Below are 16,981 nucleotides of genomic sequence, written 5' to 3'. Positions count from 1 at the left end.
CTTAGGGTCATTGTCCTGTTGGAAGGTGAACCTCCATCCCAGTCTCAAATCTCTGGAAGACTGAAGCAGGTTTCCCTCAAGAATTTACATGTATTTAGCACCATCCATCATTCCTTCAATTCTGACCAGTTTCCCAGATCCTGCCGATGATAAACATCCCCACAGCATGATGCTGCGACCACCATGCTTCACTGTGGGGATGGTGTTCTTGGGGTGATGAGAGGTGTTGGGTTTGCGCCAAACATAGCGTTTTCTTTGTTGGCCAAAAAGCAACATTTTTGTCTCATCTGACCAGAGTACCTTCTTCCATATGTTTGGGGATTTTTTTCTTTAAGCAATGGCTTTTGTCTTTACTCTTCCGTAAAGCCCAGCTCTGTGGAGTGTATGGCTTAAAGTGGTCCTATGGACAGATACTCCAATCTCCGCTGTGGAGCTTTGCAGCTCCTTCAGGGTTATCTTTGGTCTCTTTGTTGCCTCTCTGATTAATGCCCTCATTGCCTGGTCCGTGAGTTTGGTGAGCAGCCCTCTCTTGGCAGGTTTGTTGTGGTGCCATATTCTTTCCATTTATTTATAATGGATTTAAGGGTGCTCCATGGGATGTTCAAAGTTTCTGATATTTTTTTATAACCCAACCCTGATCTGTACTTCTCCACAACTTTGTCCCTGACCTGTTTGGAGAGCTCCTTGGTCTTCATGGTGCCACTTTTCTTGGTGGTGCCCCTTGCTTAGTGGTGTTGCAGACTCTGGGGCCTTTCAGAACAGGTGTATATATACTGAGATCATGTGACAGATCATGCAACAGTTAGATTGCACACAGGTGGACTTTATTTAACTAATTATGTGACTTCTGAAGGTAATTAGTTGCACCAGATCTTATTTAGGGGCTTCATAGCAAAGGGGATGAACACATACGCACGCACCACTTCTCCTTTCTTTCCTTCTTTTTTTTGTTTTTTGAAAACAAGTAATTTTTTTTAAATTTCACTTCGCCAATTTGACAATTATTTTGTGTATGTCCATTACATGAAATCCAAATAAAAATCAATTTAAATTACAGGTTGTAATGCAACAAAAACGCCAAGGGAGATGAATACTTTTGCAAGGTACTGTACACAGGGGATAATGGGGCAGATGGGCGACACCTGGAGGGGGGTGGAGACAATCACAAAGACAGGTGAAACAGATCAGTGTGTGACAATACACAAACAGAAACTTCAGGCCAGGCAGTAGATGACCCTTATCCCTACAGAGACAACAACAGGCTAACAAACTCCTCACTGCCTCAGGCATTCAGTGATATCATGGGCCAGTAGCTTCAGTAAATATGTATCAGAAATGATTGTGGTTCCTCAAGCAACCATAGGGTTCCATTTTCACCTTAATCTGGTAAACCTTGAAAGTAGATGCGGTCAGATCTTCACCAGTGATGCCATGCAAGAGTGTATGTTTTCTGTCTGTAAGCATGTGGTTTCTCTATGCTGTACATGAACCAACATGATCATTTGTCCCTCGGACATGGGTAACTGGTTATTTACATTTATAAACTGGGTGGTTTGAGCCTTGAATGCTGATTGGCTGTAAGCTGTGGTATAGCAGACCATATACCATGGGTATGACAAAACATTTATTTTTCCTGCTCTAATTATGTTGGTAACCAGTTTATAATAGCAGTAAGGCACCTCGGGGGTTTGTGGTATATGGCCAATATACCACAGCTAAGGGCTGTATCGAGGCACTCCGCCTTGCGTTGTGCATAAGAACAGCCCTTAGCCATGGTATATTGGCCATATATCACACCCCTCTTGCCTTATTGCTTAACTAACATCTCAGTTGGTTATTTAACATCTCATGCACCTAACACCTGTTCCACAGGTAAATCAGGCCGCTCGATTAGAACCACGGCTGATAAGGACCGAGGACAAAGTAACACCACACAAGACAAAGTAGCACAGCACCTATCCCCCATTACTAAAGATTTGTGAATTACAAGATAAACTTGATCGTCCCAAGATTGTGTTAACCACCGCTTGAACAACAACCTTTTTCGTCCGAGACATTTAACAGCTGCATTTATCACGTTTGTCCTGAGCCTAATCAAGCCTGTGGAGTTAACCTCATTTTGAATGTTCTTGTTATGTTAGAAAACCTGCAATGCTGATCAAATACTTAGCTTGTTGTTCAGCTTTAATTGCTAAAAAAACAAGCCCTGGAAAGCTGATGAAATAATAACAATTGTTTGAATTGTTAAGGGGTGGAAAGAAGTTTTGTTAACTCATCCTATACTTGTATTTGTGGCCAAAGCACGAAAAACAAAATGTGAAAAAAAATCCCACCTCAAACTTGCATCTCAAACAGACCATTTAAAAAATGCTTGCTATTTCCTAATAGAACATGATGTCATGTTGACTCACTGGCTGAACCGGTCTACTCACTTGAATCTTTTTAATGACCGGTATACAACCACACCAGTCTGTGGTTGGGGTATGCCCACACCATTCCAAGACAGAAAATATGCTTTTTAACATACTTAATTACCGTTTCTTTGGAAAGAAAACTATTTAACTCATATTGTTGTTAAATATAGGTCCTATTTCATAGAAATCTGGAAACACTGGACAGTTACTTTATATTACCTTTTTGATTATTTCCAGAGGCTACCAGTTTTACACTGTGAATGTATTATAAATTCCCCAATACTAGGCTCTAGAAGCATGTGAAACAATCATCATACATTGTGACTAAGTGCATTCCCCCGTTTGTCTTGTACTTGCTTGCTTGTTTAAGTTTGTTTGTCCATAAGGTACATGTAAGGTAAGATCAAAATCTAACATTGTTTTTTAAATTTTGTTTCGCCACTGTAAAACGTCCTTCACAAAGACAAATTTCAGCCTTGCTGAAGAAACCCCAGATCATCACCGATCCTCCACCAAATCTCACAGTGGGTGCGAGACCTGGGGAGGCCTACAAGCCACAGTGTCTTGCACCCACTGTGAAATTTGGTGGGGGATCGGTGAAGATATGGGGGTGCTTCAGCAAGGCTGGAATCGGGCAGATTTATTTTTGTGAAGGACGCATGAATCAAGCCACGTACAAGGTTGTCCTGGAAGAAAACTTGCTTCCTTCTGCTCTGACAATGTTCCCCAACTCTGAGGATTGTTTTTTCCAGCAGGACAACGCTCCATGCCACACAGCCAGGTCAATCAAGGTGTGGATGGAGGACCACCAGATCAAGACCCTGTCATGGCCAGCCCAATCTCCAGACCTGAACCCCATTGAAAACCTCTGGAACGTGATCAAGAGGAAGATGGATGGTCACAAGCCACCAAACAAAGCCGAGCTACTTGAATTTTTGCACCAGGCATAAAGTAACCCAACATCAATGTGAAAGACTGGTGGAGAGCATGCCAAGACGCATGAAAGCTGTGATTGAAAATCAGGGTTTTTCCACCAAATATTGATTTCTGAACTCTTCCTACTCTAAGTTAAAACATTAGTATTGTGTTGTTTAAAAATGAATATAAACTTATTTTCTTTGCATTATTTGAGGTCTGACAACACTGCATATTTTTTGTTATTTTGACTAGTTGTCATTTCGGCAAATAAATGCTCTAAATGTCAATATTTTTATTTGGAATTTGGGAGAAATGTTGTCAGTAGTTTATAGAATAAAGCAACATTTTTAAACACATACGTACCTATAAATAGAGAAACAGAACATTTTGCAGTGGTCTCTTCATTTTTTTCAGAGCTGTATATGACCAAGATGAACAAGGTTCCATGTAGCTACTGTGGCTAATAGACAGTGAAGTTTCCATGCAATAGGTGGTGAAGGTCATTAAGTCTGGAATGTAATGTTTGATGTCTGAAATGTGTTTTTACCATGATCAGGCTGCGGAGGTCAGGTAGGTTATTTTGTATTTGTATTTATTATGGATCCCAGGAAGAATAACTGCTAACTAGGCAGCAGTTACTCTTCCTGGGGTCCAGACACATTAAAGCACATCACAAAATACACAAACACATTTTTTTAATAAAACAGTACATCATAGGGGCCTCCCGGGTGGCGCAGTGGTCTAGGGCACTGCATCGCAGCGCTAGCCACCAGAGTCTCTGGGTTCGCGCCCAGGCTCTGACGCAGCCGGCCGCGACCGGGAGGTCTGTGGGGCGACGCACAATTGGCCTAGCGTCGTCCGGGTTAGGGAGGGTTTGGCCGGTAGGGATATCCTTGACTCATTGGAGTTTGGATACCACGAAAAGGGGGTAAAATTTAATAAAAAATAAAAAAAACAGTACATCATACAATATCATTACACCACTACATATCTACAACACAAATGTACACTGAGTGTTCAAAACATTAGGAACACTGCTCTTTCCATGACATTAACTGACCAGGTGAAAGCTATGATCCCTTATTGGTGTCACCTGTTAAATCAACTTCAGTAAAGGTAGATGAAGGGGAGGAGACAGGCCAAAGAAGGATTTTTAAGCCTTGAGACAATTGAGATATGGATTGTGTATGTTTGCCATTCAGAGGGTGAATGGGCAAGACAAAAGATTGAAGTGCCTTTGAATCGGGTATGGTAGTAGGTGCCAGGCGCACTGGTTTGAGTTTGTCAAGAACTGCAATGCTGCTGTTTTTTTCACACATAACAGTTTCCTGTGTGTATCAAGAACTTGACACAACTGTGGGAAGCATTGGAGTCAACATGGGCCATCATCCCTGTGGAACGCTTTCGATAACTTGTAGAGTCCATGCCCACGACTAATTAGGGCTGTTCTGAGGGCAAAAGGGGTGCAACTCAATATTATGAAGGTGTTCCTAAAGTTTTGTAGACTCAGTGTATAATACCACCATACAACAATATTAAAATGTACGTGTGTGTAGAGTGCATGTGCTAGTGTGTGTGTGTGACTATGCACGTGTGTGTGGGTGCCTGTGTGTGTGTGTGTCTCTTCGCAGTCAGCGTTGTACCATATGGTGTAGTTCTATCTGTTTTTAAATCTGATTTTACTGCTTGCATGAGTTACTTGATGTGGAATAGAGTTCCATGAAGTCATGGCTCCGTGTAGTACTGTGTGTTACCAGGAGTCTGTTCTGGACTTGGGGACTGTGAAGAAACCCCTGGTTGTGAAGAGACCCCTGGTCGTTGAACTTGTTGTGGAATTCAGAGGCTAACCATTCGTACACTTGATGGGATAAGGCAGGGATACCACGTGATACCACACAAGTTCTAGCGACCTACAATTAGTTGTGTTAACCATGTAATGCCACTCCAAACATGAAACTGATCTGAATTTACTGAAATGAAACATTGAGTCTGATTAGGAAATTTGAAGTTTACAGATATATGACAAATAATGGAGAATTAAAGAGATGTTACGCTGAGTAGCAGGCAGTGGCACTATCGAGATGTAGTGTCAGGGCGTTTTGGTGCTGCTTTCAGCGTTTGCCTCCCAATTAGGCAAAAGGAATTGTGAGGTCATGGAAAACCAGAATAGCATTTAACAGAGGGGTGTCCACTCCTGCAAGGGACCAATGTTTCCATGGTCAGAAATAACGAATAATACAATCAATTTCCAGAGGAGTGCGCACACGTGCGTACACACAAACACACACACATATCAAAATGAAGCTAAACAAATAAATTATATCACAACTCATACACAAATGTATAGGAGCAATCTCCCTTAGTGGACCCTTCATTGTTTTGAGGTCAGGAAAATCTCTCAATTACCTCCTCTACCTAATATGGCTGTTTATTTTGATTACTGTAATTTACTGTACATTTTCCACTGTGTAAGAATGTGCTTGTTTGTGAAGTGCCTTGTGTCCATTGGTGTACAGTTTGTCAGAGTATTGAGTATATTACTGCACCACATTCCTCCACTTCTTTAAGCATGACTGCAGAAATCTGTGGAACTGGCCCAGAACCGAGTTATTCCTTGGCTCTATAATGCTGAATGGCCATAGTGCTGTACCATATACAGACCACAGAAAGTAGTAAAGTCTAATGATATACTGAGCATCACATTAAGATATCATATCAGCAGAAACAAGCACAATCATAAAATCAGCCCTTGTCCTACTGACTGTAAAAGAGGAAAAGGATCTTACCCAACAAGCTAGTGTGGAGCAGGTGCACCGCTGAGTGCCTGTCTATCAAATGCCCCAGTGTTCAGCCTTTCCTGTGGAGCACGTTAGAATACTATCACACCCAGTCTTCCAAGAATCCTGTCCCTCCCCCAGGATTGTCTCTCTCTTCTAGAGTATTCCCACTCCGTATCTACTGTTCAGCTCTCCTCCTGTCTCTTCCTCTCCCTCCGATGCAGCAGTAGCGGCCGGGGCTCTGGTGGGTGTGTTATCCCTGGGAGAAATCTCTGCACACGGATTGGGGGGATTGTGGAAGTTGCTCTCTCTCACTGACAGAGCCGGCAAATGCAGCACCAGGGGCCTCTGCCTGTTTCTTAGCTGTATGCAGTATTGACAGAGTTGCTGGGTGGATGCTAACATAGCAGGAATTCTTACAGTGCTCGGCTCTCCTCCCTCCATCTCTCGCTCCACTCCTCTCCTCCCCTCTCTACCCGCCTCTCTCACTCTTTCTCTCTCTCTCACACACGTGCGCATATATACACACACACACACACACACACACACACACACACACACACACACACACACACACACACACACACACACACACACACACACACACACACACACACACACACACACACACACACACACACACACACACACACACACACACACACACACACACACACACACACACACACACAGTCCCCCTCCTGGTCAGATCCTTTCAGCCTCGCCTTCAGATGCCAAAGGCCTGACTGGCCAGTTAAATCTGATCAAAGATTTGCTGCGATCCCCCTGTACTGCCTGGTCTGCCGGCTTTCTTTGATTGTCTGCCTGCTTGCCTGCCTGCTTAATGCATGCATGTGTGCTCTATTGTATGCCTGCTTGCCTGTTTGTGTGGAGGATTGTCTGCCTACTGTAAATGCCTATTTTACTGACTACTGGCTGGCTTGACTGCCTAGTGGGCAAAACTAATTGCAATGACGTTCTTAAGTAACATTATGGTCCAGTTGTATATTGGCTGTTAAAGGAAGTGACCAGAAGAACTGGTTGTAATGGTTGAACTGATTGTAATCTGGTTATCTGACCAGTTAATAACCAAAATATGACATCTTTCTAAGATGTTAGGGTAAAATATGTCTTTACCTGGTTGTAATCTGGTTTCTGATGTCTCTACCAATAGAAAAACTGTTTACAACCAGAAAATGACAAGATTAGGACTTCCCATGCTAAATCTTGACAGCTGGGTGTCTATCTACATTGGTCAAAATTCTATATATCCCCTTTGCTTGGTGGATGGAATGGGAACGGGGCACACTGATAAGATGTCCTTGACATCATTTATTTGGGGGATGGGGCATAGGTGTGCTGGTTGCTCTGGTGTGGATTCAATTATGTATTGATTGTCAAATCCCCTCTGTAACTTCTGACAATGGCCATACAGTACCTCATATCATATTCACTGGAAAGGAATTGATTTTATGGTAATACTGCACCAAGATACAGATGGGTCATTCTTGAATTGCGGTCCCTCATCTGCGCAACCATGAAAAATACTTTTAAATGACAAATAGTTACACATCATACATGTTTTTGTTTATATTGAACTGTTTATCACTGATACAACCTAATGCAAGTCCTTTAAACAGCAAAACTTTATCTTTATGCATTGTTTAAAGTACTAGGGGAAAGAAAATCTACCAGTAGTGATGAGTTGTGGTGACATGTTTTGTGGATTTAGAGATATTTATCTATTATTTTGAATGCTAGAAAGTATTTTATATATAGATCAATAGAAAAAAAGAAGTCTATTAAAATACCTATGTTATCATAATTCCCAAAAATATTTATAGTAATTAAGCTGTCATATTAGCTGATTTAGAATGGGAAGATACCCAAATACAAATAAATACACATCTAGAAAAATTGACTTGTTTATTGCTTAATACCATGCCCAAATGTTAGAGCAATTACAAGAACAACATAGATGTATCTATTCAGGGTATAGATTGTGTATTTCATGACATGAAAATGTTTTCTGAATAGTTTGGAATAAGTGAAGCACAGGAGGCTGGTGGCATCTTATTTGGGGAGAACGGGCTCGTGGTAATGGCTGGAGTGGAATAAATCTAATGGTATCAAATACATCAACCATTATTATGAGCTGTCCTCCCCTCAGCAGCCTCCACTGAAGTGGCATAATATGTAATTTGCCATATTGACATTAGTTCTTACAATTCCTACGGACCCAGAGGAGAAACCTGAACCATAACATTGCAAATTAAATGTTTTGCTTTGGCTGTAATGCTCAACCAATGCAAAAAAGCGTAATTTGAGCTCGCTTGTCTTGCTGCTCTGCTCACAAGACCCTCTGCTGGTCACACAGTGAAAGAACAGCACCACCGTTGCTGTGTGTGTGTGTGTGTGTGTGTGTGTGTGTGTGTGTGTGTGTGTGTGTGTGTGTGTGTGTGTGTGTGTGTGTGTGTGTGTGTGTGTGTGTGTGTGTGTGTGTTTGTATACATGTGTGTCTGTGTTATTGTTACTAAAAGGGCAGCAAGATTACTTATCGTCTCTCTCCAAGGGCAGGGGGAGGGTCACAACATGACATCACTGATACATCACTCAGTTGAATTTAATTACAATAGTAGTCCAATCCTCCCATGCCCCAGGGACAGCCAGCCACGCACACACACTCCAAAAACCCAGATTAAAGGAGTGTGCCACATGGGTGCCTCATTTATGTGCTATGATCTCCAAATGTTAATGTCAGATGCTTTAAGTGTAGGCTTAACACCTTTACTACTCTCTGGGCAATACTACACTGTGTAAATACTAAATATCTGATTTCACTGACATTGGCACAGAGAGTGACTAATTTTACCTTACTCTTATTGGTGATGCATGTGATTGTTTGGCTGTCTCCCTTTTACATTTACAGTCTTTCATCAAACAAACGTCTATTTGGGTCTCACTCCTTGTACAACATACAGTAGCGTCCCTGAGCCTAAATGTGCATTAAGATCTCAGGCCGCCTCACGTGGCTAAATCCCTCCCCCAAAACTAAATACATCTCAGAAGAGGTGGGGCTTTGGAATGCTTCTCTCTCTCACCAGTGGAGGCTGCTGAAGGGAGGACGGCTCATAATAATGGCTGGAACGGAGCGAATGGAATGGCACCCAACCATGTATTGGATGTATTTGATACCATTCCACTAATTCTGCTCAATGTCTGTATTTTTTTTACCCATCTACCTTCTTTGCGAGGCATTGGATAACCTCCCTAGTCTTTGTGGTTGAATCTGTTGTAGGCCAGCAACCAACAAATCTCAATTTAATTAATTTTAAATTCAGGCTGTGACACAACAAAATGAGGAAAAATTCAAGGGGTGTGAATACTTTCTGAAGGCTCTGTATGTTGATGTTGGGGTGTGGAGATGATGAAGTTGAAATATTTTGAACTTTCCAACACGTGACGATAGATTGCCCCTCACCCTGAAAGCAGTCTTCGGGCACAGACAAACTGTAATCCATGGTTTGGTTTACAAACTTCAGCTAAATTTAGACACTGCTAGCTAAAATCACTGAGAGTGGTAAAGACATGCGTGCCTATAACAATGTTTATGGCCAAATCAACTCAAATCAACTAAATGATTTAGCTTGATGTTATTTCAAGGTGATATGGCAACAAAACAAATTACAAAGGTACTGCATGCCCCTACCACTCCCATTGATTTTTAGCTAGCAATGGCTATGTTTACAGTGGCTGTTTAAAGATAACCAAACCATGGATTACAGTTTTCCCTGACCCAGACTACTTTCATCATGAGTTACCATCTAACATTAAATTGTATAAAACAGAACTCATCCTTTAAAATTGCCCCCTGAGCTCCACTAAGGGAAACAACTGCAGAGTTGGCATTACAAAACAAGTAGCTCCACTTATATCATGGCATATTGTGGCAAACTATCCCTTTACGAGCTTTAGTGATTGTGGAAAATCACAGTGATCTTTTCCTTTCTCTTAACATACAATTCATAATTGAAAGGAATTGTATTATCTTCACCAGTAGGAATAACTTCACAGTGCGACAGAGACCACCCATCCAGCTTGATGCATATCAAGAGACAAGACATACTGTGCAGGAACAAAGTAGGCACTCGAATTACAATGACCAGAGTCTCTTGTAATTAATAAATGAGAGGCTGAAAACAAGTTACAGACAAAAGGTTTTCATTGCACTTTTCCATCGGAAATACAGCACTTTATCCTTGTTCAACAATATTGAAATATACAAATATATCTTTCAAACATTTCAAACGTGACCTTTCATATTTCAAAATAAACCCAGGCAGTCGCAGTCTGAATTGAACTTTATCATTCTCCTTCAAACTAGGCATTCTAAGCTACCACCATTCATTAAGTGAAAATGAGACTATAAAACCTCTGTCTTTAAGTAGTACTGACTCCTTGGCTTCTCCTGGGGGGTGTTTGGGAGGCTGGCCACTCGCTGCTGCCCGTCGTGATCCGCCATGCACACAGCCACAAAGAAAAGAGAGCCTCCAATGACCAGGAAGAGACCCGCAAACCAGCCGGAGAACATGGCCTCGCCATACTCCCAGCGTGGAACGACGTCAGGCAGGTTCTCGTCCCAGAACTCCACCAGGGTCACGTAGGCCACCAGGGAGACGGGGGCCAGTGTTGTGAGCCCCGACACCCAGGACAGCACCCCGCTGACAATGAGTAGGCCCCTCTTTAACCCTTGCTGCCTCCCAGAGCCCAGTTCCACCCCCTCCAGGCCTGGGAAGGCCACCACCACGGCTAGGGCCCCGGTACCCACAGACACCAGCATGAGCACCCGGGAAGCCAGCAAGTCCATGGGCAGGGCCAGGAGGGATTCAAAGGCTTTACATTGCATCCCAACCTCCTCGGCAAAGATGCAGATGTGCCACAGGCCTGAGTACCAGTTCTCCACTTCGTTCAGCTCTGAGTTCAAGGTCTTCCACAGGGGAATGAAGGTGGTGACCAGAGTAGTGACCAGACCCCCGAATATCACAAAGAGCGCAGTCCTCTCCATGATTTTGGCTGTCAAGAGCACCATCTTCAGTGTCAGTCGTCGTTGCTTACACTCCTCGCACTCTTTCTGCTCCTTTCTCTGTCCCTCTCTCTGTCCTGGCTGAAGAACAGCTAGTGAGTGACTGGGAAGCCCGTCCCCCTCTCCTGTGGTAGCACTTGGACCGACCCAGCCAGCCTACCTCATTCAGCTTTATAATAGAATGCATAACTGGGAGATAATCCCAGGTCCTGAGGCATTACAAAAGACATATTGTTTTGTCGTAGTGTTAAATATCATTGTAGGGAACAATGGGCTCTGTTTTGAGATGAAACCAGATATGTAAACCAGATATGTCTAGTGGGATCCTGGGATTGAGTGTGGTAACAGAGAAACATAAGCAAGTTGGTCATGGGGGAACAAACAAAAAGAGGAAGGGCCAAAAACTCTCCCAAGGGTGTCCAGTGGCCTGATTCTATGGACTCTTTGATTGGCCACGGCTAATTATTTCAAATGAAACCATGTGCTGATGTTACTGATAAGAGCTTATGAGATTAGCTCTTCATGTAAGTGACATTTTTTTTTCTTCTAAAGAAATCTATAGAAAATCAGTTGATTTGCCAAATGTCTCAAGTGTTAAGACTAGGAATAGTGCTCAAAGCAATACTACTTACAAAAGACCTCAACACTTGGTGAGGTATTCATTGAGGTTTTAAAGGTCTGGGTTTGTAGCTGGCAGGGAACATTAAATCCTATCTGGCCATTCAGCCCTCGAGTCTTTGATTCGTTTACTTCAGGGAAAGCATCTTCTTTTAAATGTTACATGAAATCAAATGGAATCAGATGAAAGGAGTCAACATTCCACTGCAAAATCAAAGTTTATCAGTTGTTTTCAGACGTGAACATTTTGAATTTTGTACACATCCCAGGTAATCTGTTTTGTAGACCCAGCCATACGCTGACAATCCAAAATTAATGGTAAGCTTGACTACCGGTATACAGAAATATCAAAATATCTTTCATTAATCATTCAGTATGTAATAAATAAATATTAAAATGGAAAAACCTATAAGGTATAAGGTCTGATAACCTTGCTTAAATGGAAGGATTTCGCCCACTCTATTGAAAGGTGCATTGTGCAAGCTTATCTCTCACATATCATTGGAACCTGAAACTGCTAATTTGTAGAGACAAAGGTCAAGGATTAACCTGCGTAGACTTGGACTTCTCCTTCAGCTTGGATTCCCCCTGGCCACCTGCTGGTGCAGCAGCTGACATGTGCTCCATTTCCCTCAAGTGGTCCACTGATTCAACATCATCTGCTGAATTTGAAAAAGTAAAATACTTTCCCGTTTCTAATGCCAGCTTGCTGCAGCCCAACGACTGAAGGCAGTGTCGGTTGCACACTACTGGAAGACGGTGTGTCAGAGAGAATGAGATCCATTGTGCTGTAATCAGGTCACTCAGTCTCCTTTCTACTATTATGTTTCAGGTAAGGGACGGTGGACAAAGCACACAGCAGGAGAAAGAGAGACCTGGTAGTCAATCAAACTGTATCAGAATGTTTCTTCTTTAAAAAGTGGTCTACCTTCAGATTGTTGCTTAATGTGGTTTTGGGAGCCTTTTCTATAAGCAATCACATCTTTGCAATTTGCAAAATGACATCGATAACAATCCCTGTGACAGTTCTCAGCAAAACAACAACTAACACAAAGCCAACCTATATTGGGTGACAGGATGGCGTGTAAGTATAGACTAAGTGATGAATTTCACATTTGTATTTTATTTATTTAACCTTCATTTAACTAGGCAAGTCAATTAAGAACAAATTCTTATTTACAATGACAGCCTACACCGGCCAAAACCGGACGACGCTGGGCCAATTGTGAGCTGCCCTATGGGACTCCCAATCACAGCCGGTTGTGATTTAGACTGCTACGCCACTCGGGAGCCATATGTAATTTATTAAGGCTTTGATGGAGTGAGAAACATTTGACTCAGCAGCATGTCATCATAGCAAAACACAAAACAGAGTATTTTAGCAGGTTCATATTCCTGCAAACTGTACAGCAGCTGGTTAATCAGAGAATTCTCCAATATAGGTCCTGTGTTTGCCAATGTCAAACATCCATTCAACTCGAACACCAATATTAAACAAAACCTGGTTCTCCCAAGCTTAAACAAACACCTCTCCAGTACTAGACATGCCATAGCTCATCTGAAACCATCCAGAATTAAATGATACTGATTATATGCTGTGATGTTAAAAATGTCCAAATGTTTTCACTTTATAATTGATCAGCAGAGAGGAGCAAATACTTTGGTGATACATTTCCCATGTGATGAGCTTCGTGGGCACTATGGTGTTGAACTCTGAGCTATAGTCAATGAACAGCATTCTCACATGGGTGTTCCTTTTGTCCAGGTGAGAAAGGGCAGTGTGGAGTGCGATTGAGATTGCGTCATCTGTGGATCTGTTGGGGAGATATGCGAATTGGAGTGGGTCTAGGGTGTCCGGGAGGATGATGTTGATGTGAGCCATGACCAGCCTTTCAAAGCACTTCATGGCTACTGACGTGAGTGCTACGGGGCGGTAATCATTTAGTCAGTTTACCTTCGCTTACTTGGGCACAAGGACTATGGTGGTCTGCTTGAAACATGTAGGTATTACAGACTCGGTCAGGGAGCGGTTGAAAATGTCAGTGAAGACACTTGACAGTTGGTCCCGCATGCTTTGAGTACACATCCTGGTAATCCGTCTGGCCCAGCGGATTTGTGAATGTTGACCTGTTTAATGGTTTTGTTAACAATGGCTACAGAGAGCATTATCACACAGTCATCCAGATCAGCTGGTGCTCTCGTGCATGCTTCAGTGTTGCTTGCCTCGAAGCGAGCATAAAAGACATTACATTTACATTTAAGTCATTTAGCAGACGCTCTTATCCAGAGCGACTTACAAATTGGTGCATTCACCTTATGATATCCAGTGGAACAACCACTTTACAATAGTGCATCTAACTCTTTTAAGGGGGGGGGGGGGGTTAGAAGGATTACTTTATCCTATCCTAGGTATTCCTTAAAGAGGTGGGGTTTCAGGTGTCTCCGGAAGGTGGTGATTGACTCCGCTGACCTGGCGTCGTGAGGGAGTTTGTTCCACCATTGGGGTGCCAGAGCATTTAGCTCGTCTGGTAGGCTCACATTACTGGGCAGCTCGCGTCTGGGTTTCCCTTTGTAGTCCGTAATAGTTTTCAAGCCCTGCCACATCCGACGTGTGTCAGAGCCGGTGTAGTAGTATTCAATCTTAATACTGTATTGACGCTTTGCTTGTTTGAACTTCTGAGGGCATAGCGGGATTTCTTATAAGCGTCCAGATTAGTCTCCTGCTCCTTGAAAGTGGCAGCTCTGGCCTTTAGCTCGATGTGGATGTTGTCTGTCAGGATGTGTGGGGACGACGTCGTCGATGCACTTATTGATGAAGCCGATGACTGAGGTGTTGTACTCCTCAATGCCATTGGATGAATCCCAAAACATATCCCAGTCTGTGCTAGCAAAACAGTCCTGTAGTGTAGCATCCCCGTTATCTGACCACTTCCATATTGAGCGAGTCACTGGTACTTCCTGCTTTAGTTTTTGCTTGTAAGCAGGAATCAGGAGGATAGAATTATGGTAAGATTTGCCAAATGGAGGACGGGGGAGAGCTCTGTATGTGGAGTAAAGGTGGTCTAGGATTTTTCCCCCCTGGTTGCACATGTGACATGCTGGTAAAAATTTGGTAAAACTGATTTAAGTTTTCCTGCATTAAAATCCCCGGCCACTAGGAGCGCCGCTTCTGGGTGAGCATTTTCTTCTTTGCTTATGGCCTTATAGAGTTGGTTGAGAGCGGTCTTAGTGCCAGCTTCATTCTGTGGTGGTAAATAGACGGCTACGAATAATATAGATGAGAACTCTCTTCGTAGATAGAGTACCTTATGATAAGCTGTAGACCACACTACCTCAGGCGAGCAATACCTCGAGACTTCTTTAATATTAGACAATGCGCACCAGCTGTTATTGACAAATAGACACACACCCCACCCCTCGTCCTACCAGAGGTAGCGTCTCTGTTCTGCCGGTGCATGGAAAATCCTGCTAGCTCTATATTGTCCGTATCGTCGTTCAACCACGTCTCGGTGAAACATAAGTTACTACAGTTTTTAATGTCCCGTTGGTAGGATAATCTTAATCGTAGATCATCAATTTTATTTTCCAATGATTGCATGTTAGCGAGAAGAACGAATGGCAGTGGGAGTTTACACACTCGCCTAGAGGATTCTCAGAAGGCTGGCCGATTCTTCACGCAAAAGGCAGGGATCTGGGCCTGTTCCAGTGAAAGCAGTATATCCTTCTCCTCAAACTCGTTAAAGGAGAAAGTTTCTTCCAGTCTACGGTGAGTAATCGCTGTTCTGATGTCTAGAAGTCCTTTCCGGTCATAAGAGACGGTAGCAACAACATTATGTACAAAATAGGTTAAAAAAAATAAGTTACGCAAAAAAAAGAACAAAATAGCACAATTGGTTGGGATAATGTAAAACGTCAGCCATGTTCTTTTGCAACATCTTACACTCGAACCGCCGCCCGGTTTGAGCAAGAAATCATTTATGTTTTTACGTGAAATGCTTGGGTTCCCCGGGGATCTCTCGGGCAACGGGGCAGCCTTGGAAAGGGGGTGGGCCTTTTCGTGGCACGCTTGTAAGGCCCTGATTGTCCAAAATGTTTCCAACAGCTCTTCTACTGTTGTCCTTCTTCATAGTTGTCCGGTATCCGGTGACTTGTTGTGTAGTCCTGAATAGAACTAGAGAGTTGATTTTCCTTCCATTCGCTCTTGAAGATGCTTTTTTGAAGATAGGCTAGCCAGCTGTATCGATGGTTTCCCAATGGGGTAATGAAAGTAGTGTGATATGATTGTTTGAGCAGAGTAACAGGATGGTCTTACTTAAATTCGCTTTAGAACGTATACTTTACTTAGGACAGCTAATCAGGAGGTAAGGCAATAAATAGGCCATAGTGGTGAAATAATTACAATTTAGCATTTGACACTGGAGTGATAGATGTGAACCAGTAAAAATACTGGTGTGCAAAAAAGCAGAAAAAAACAGAAAACAAATATGGGGATGAGGTAGATAGTTGGTTGGATGGGTTATTTACAGATGGGCTGTGTACAGCTGCAGCGATCGGTAAGATGCTCCGACAGTCGATGCTTGAAGTTAGTGAGGGAGATATAAGTCTCCAACTTCAGTGATTTTTGCAATTCGTTCCAGTCATTGGCAGCAGAGAACTGGAAGGAAAGGCGGCCAAAGAGGTGTTGGCTTTGGGGATGACCAGTGAGATATACCTGCTGGGGCGGGTGCTACAGGTGAGTGTTGCTATGGTGACCAGTGAGCTGAGATAAGGCGGAGCTTTACCTAGCAAAGACTTATAGATGACCTGGAGCCAGTGGGTATGGCAATGAATATGTAGCGAGGACCAGCCAATGAGAGCATACAGGTCTCATTGGTAGGTAGTATATGGGGCTTTAGTGACAAAACGGATGGCACTGTGAAAGACTGCATCCAATTTGCTGAGTAGAGTGTTGGAGGCTATTTTGTAAATGACATCGCCGAAGTCAAAGATCGTCAGGATAGTCCGTTTTACGAGGGTATGTTTGGCAGCATGAGTGAAGGATGCTTTGTTGTGAAATAGGAAGCTGATTCTAGATTTCATTTTGGATTGGAGATGCTTAATATGAGTCTGAGAGGAGAGTTTACAGTCTAACCAGACACCTAGTTATTTGTAGTTGTCCACATATTCTAAGT

At 42.8% G+C, this 16,981-nt stretch overlaps 2 protein-coding genes across 2 annotated transcripts in view; both read right to left on the bottom strand.

The window, feature by feature from the left end:
* LOC139577125 (apoptosis-inducing factor 3-like) overlaps positions 1 to 6,577 on the bottom strand; it is a 32,299-nt gene extending 25,722 nt beyond the window's left edge. The window contains exon 1 of the mRNA XM_071403969.1: positions 6,119 to 6,577. The gene's annotated coding sequence lies outside the window, so the exon portion shown is untranslated. The remainder of the gene's footprint in view (positions 1 to 6,118) is intronic.
* Positions 6,578 to 10,313: 3,736 nt separating this feature from the next.
* LOC139577124 (putative claudin-24) lies at positions 10,314 to 11,491 on the bottom strand. Its single transcript, XM_071403968.1, has one exon. It carries the CDS (start codon positions 11,196 to 11,198, stop codon positions 10,533 to 10,535), a length of 666 nt encoding a protein of 221 aa, XP_071260069.1. The 5' UTR covers positions 11,199 to 11,491; the 3' UTR covers positions 10,314 to 10,532.
* Positions 11,492 to 16,981: the final 5,490 nt, after the last annotated feature.

The sequence above is a fragment of the Salvelinus alpinus genome, chromosome 5, assembly GCF_045679555.1.
Source record: "Salvelinus alpinus chromosome 5, SLU_Salpinus.1, whole genome shotgun sequence".
NCBI classification, from domain to species: domain Eukaryota; kingdom Metazoa; phylum Chordata; class Actinopteri; order Salmoniformes; family Salmonidae; genus Salvelinus; species Salvelinus alpinus.
The sequence above is the reverse complement of the archived record's forward strand: the minus strand, read 5'-3'. Positions and strand labels throughout refer to the sequence as shown.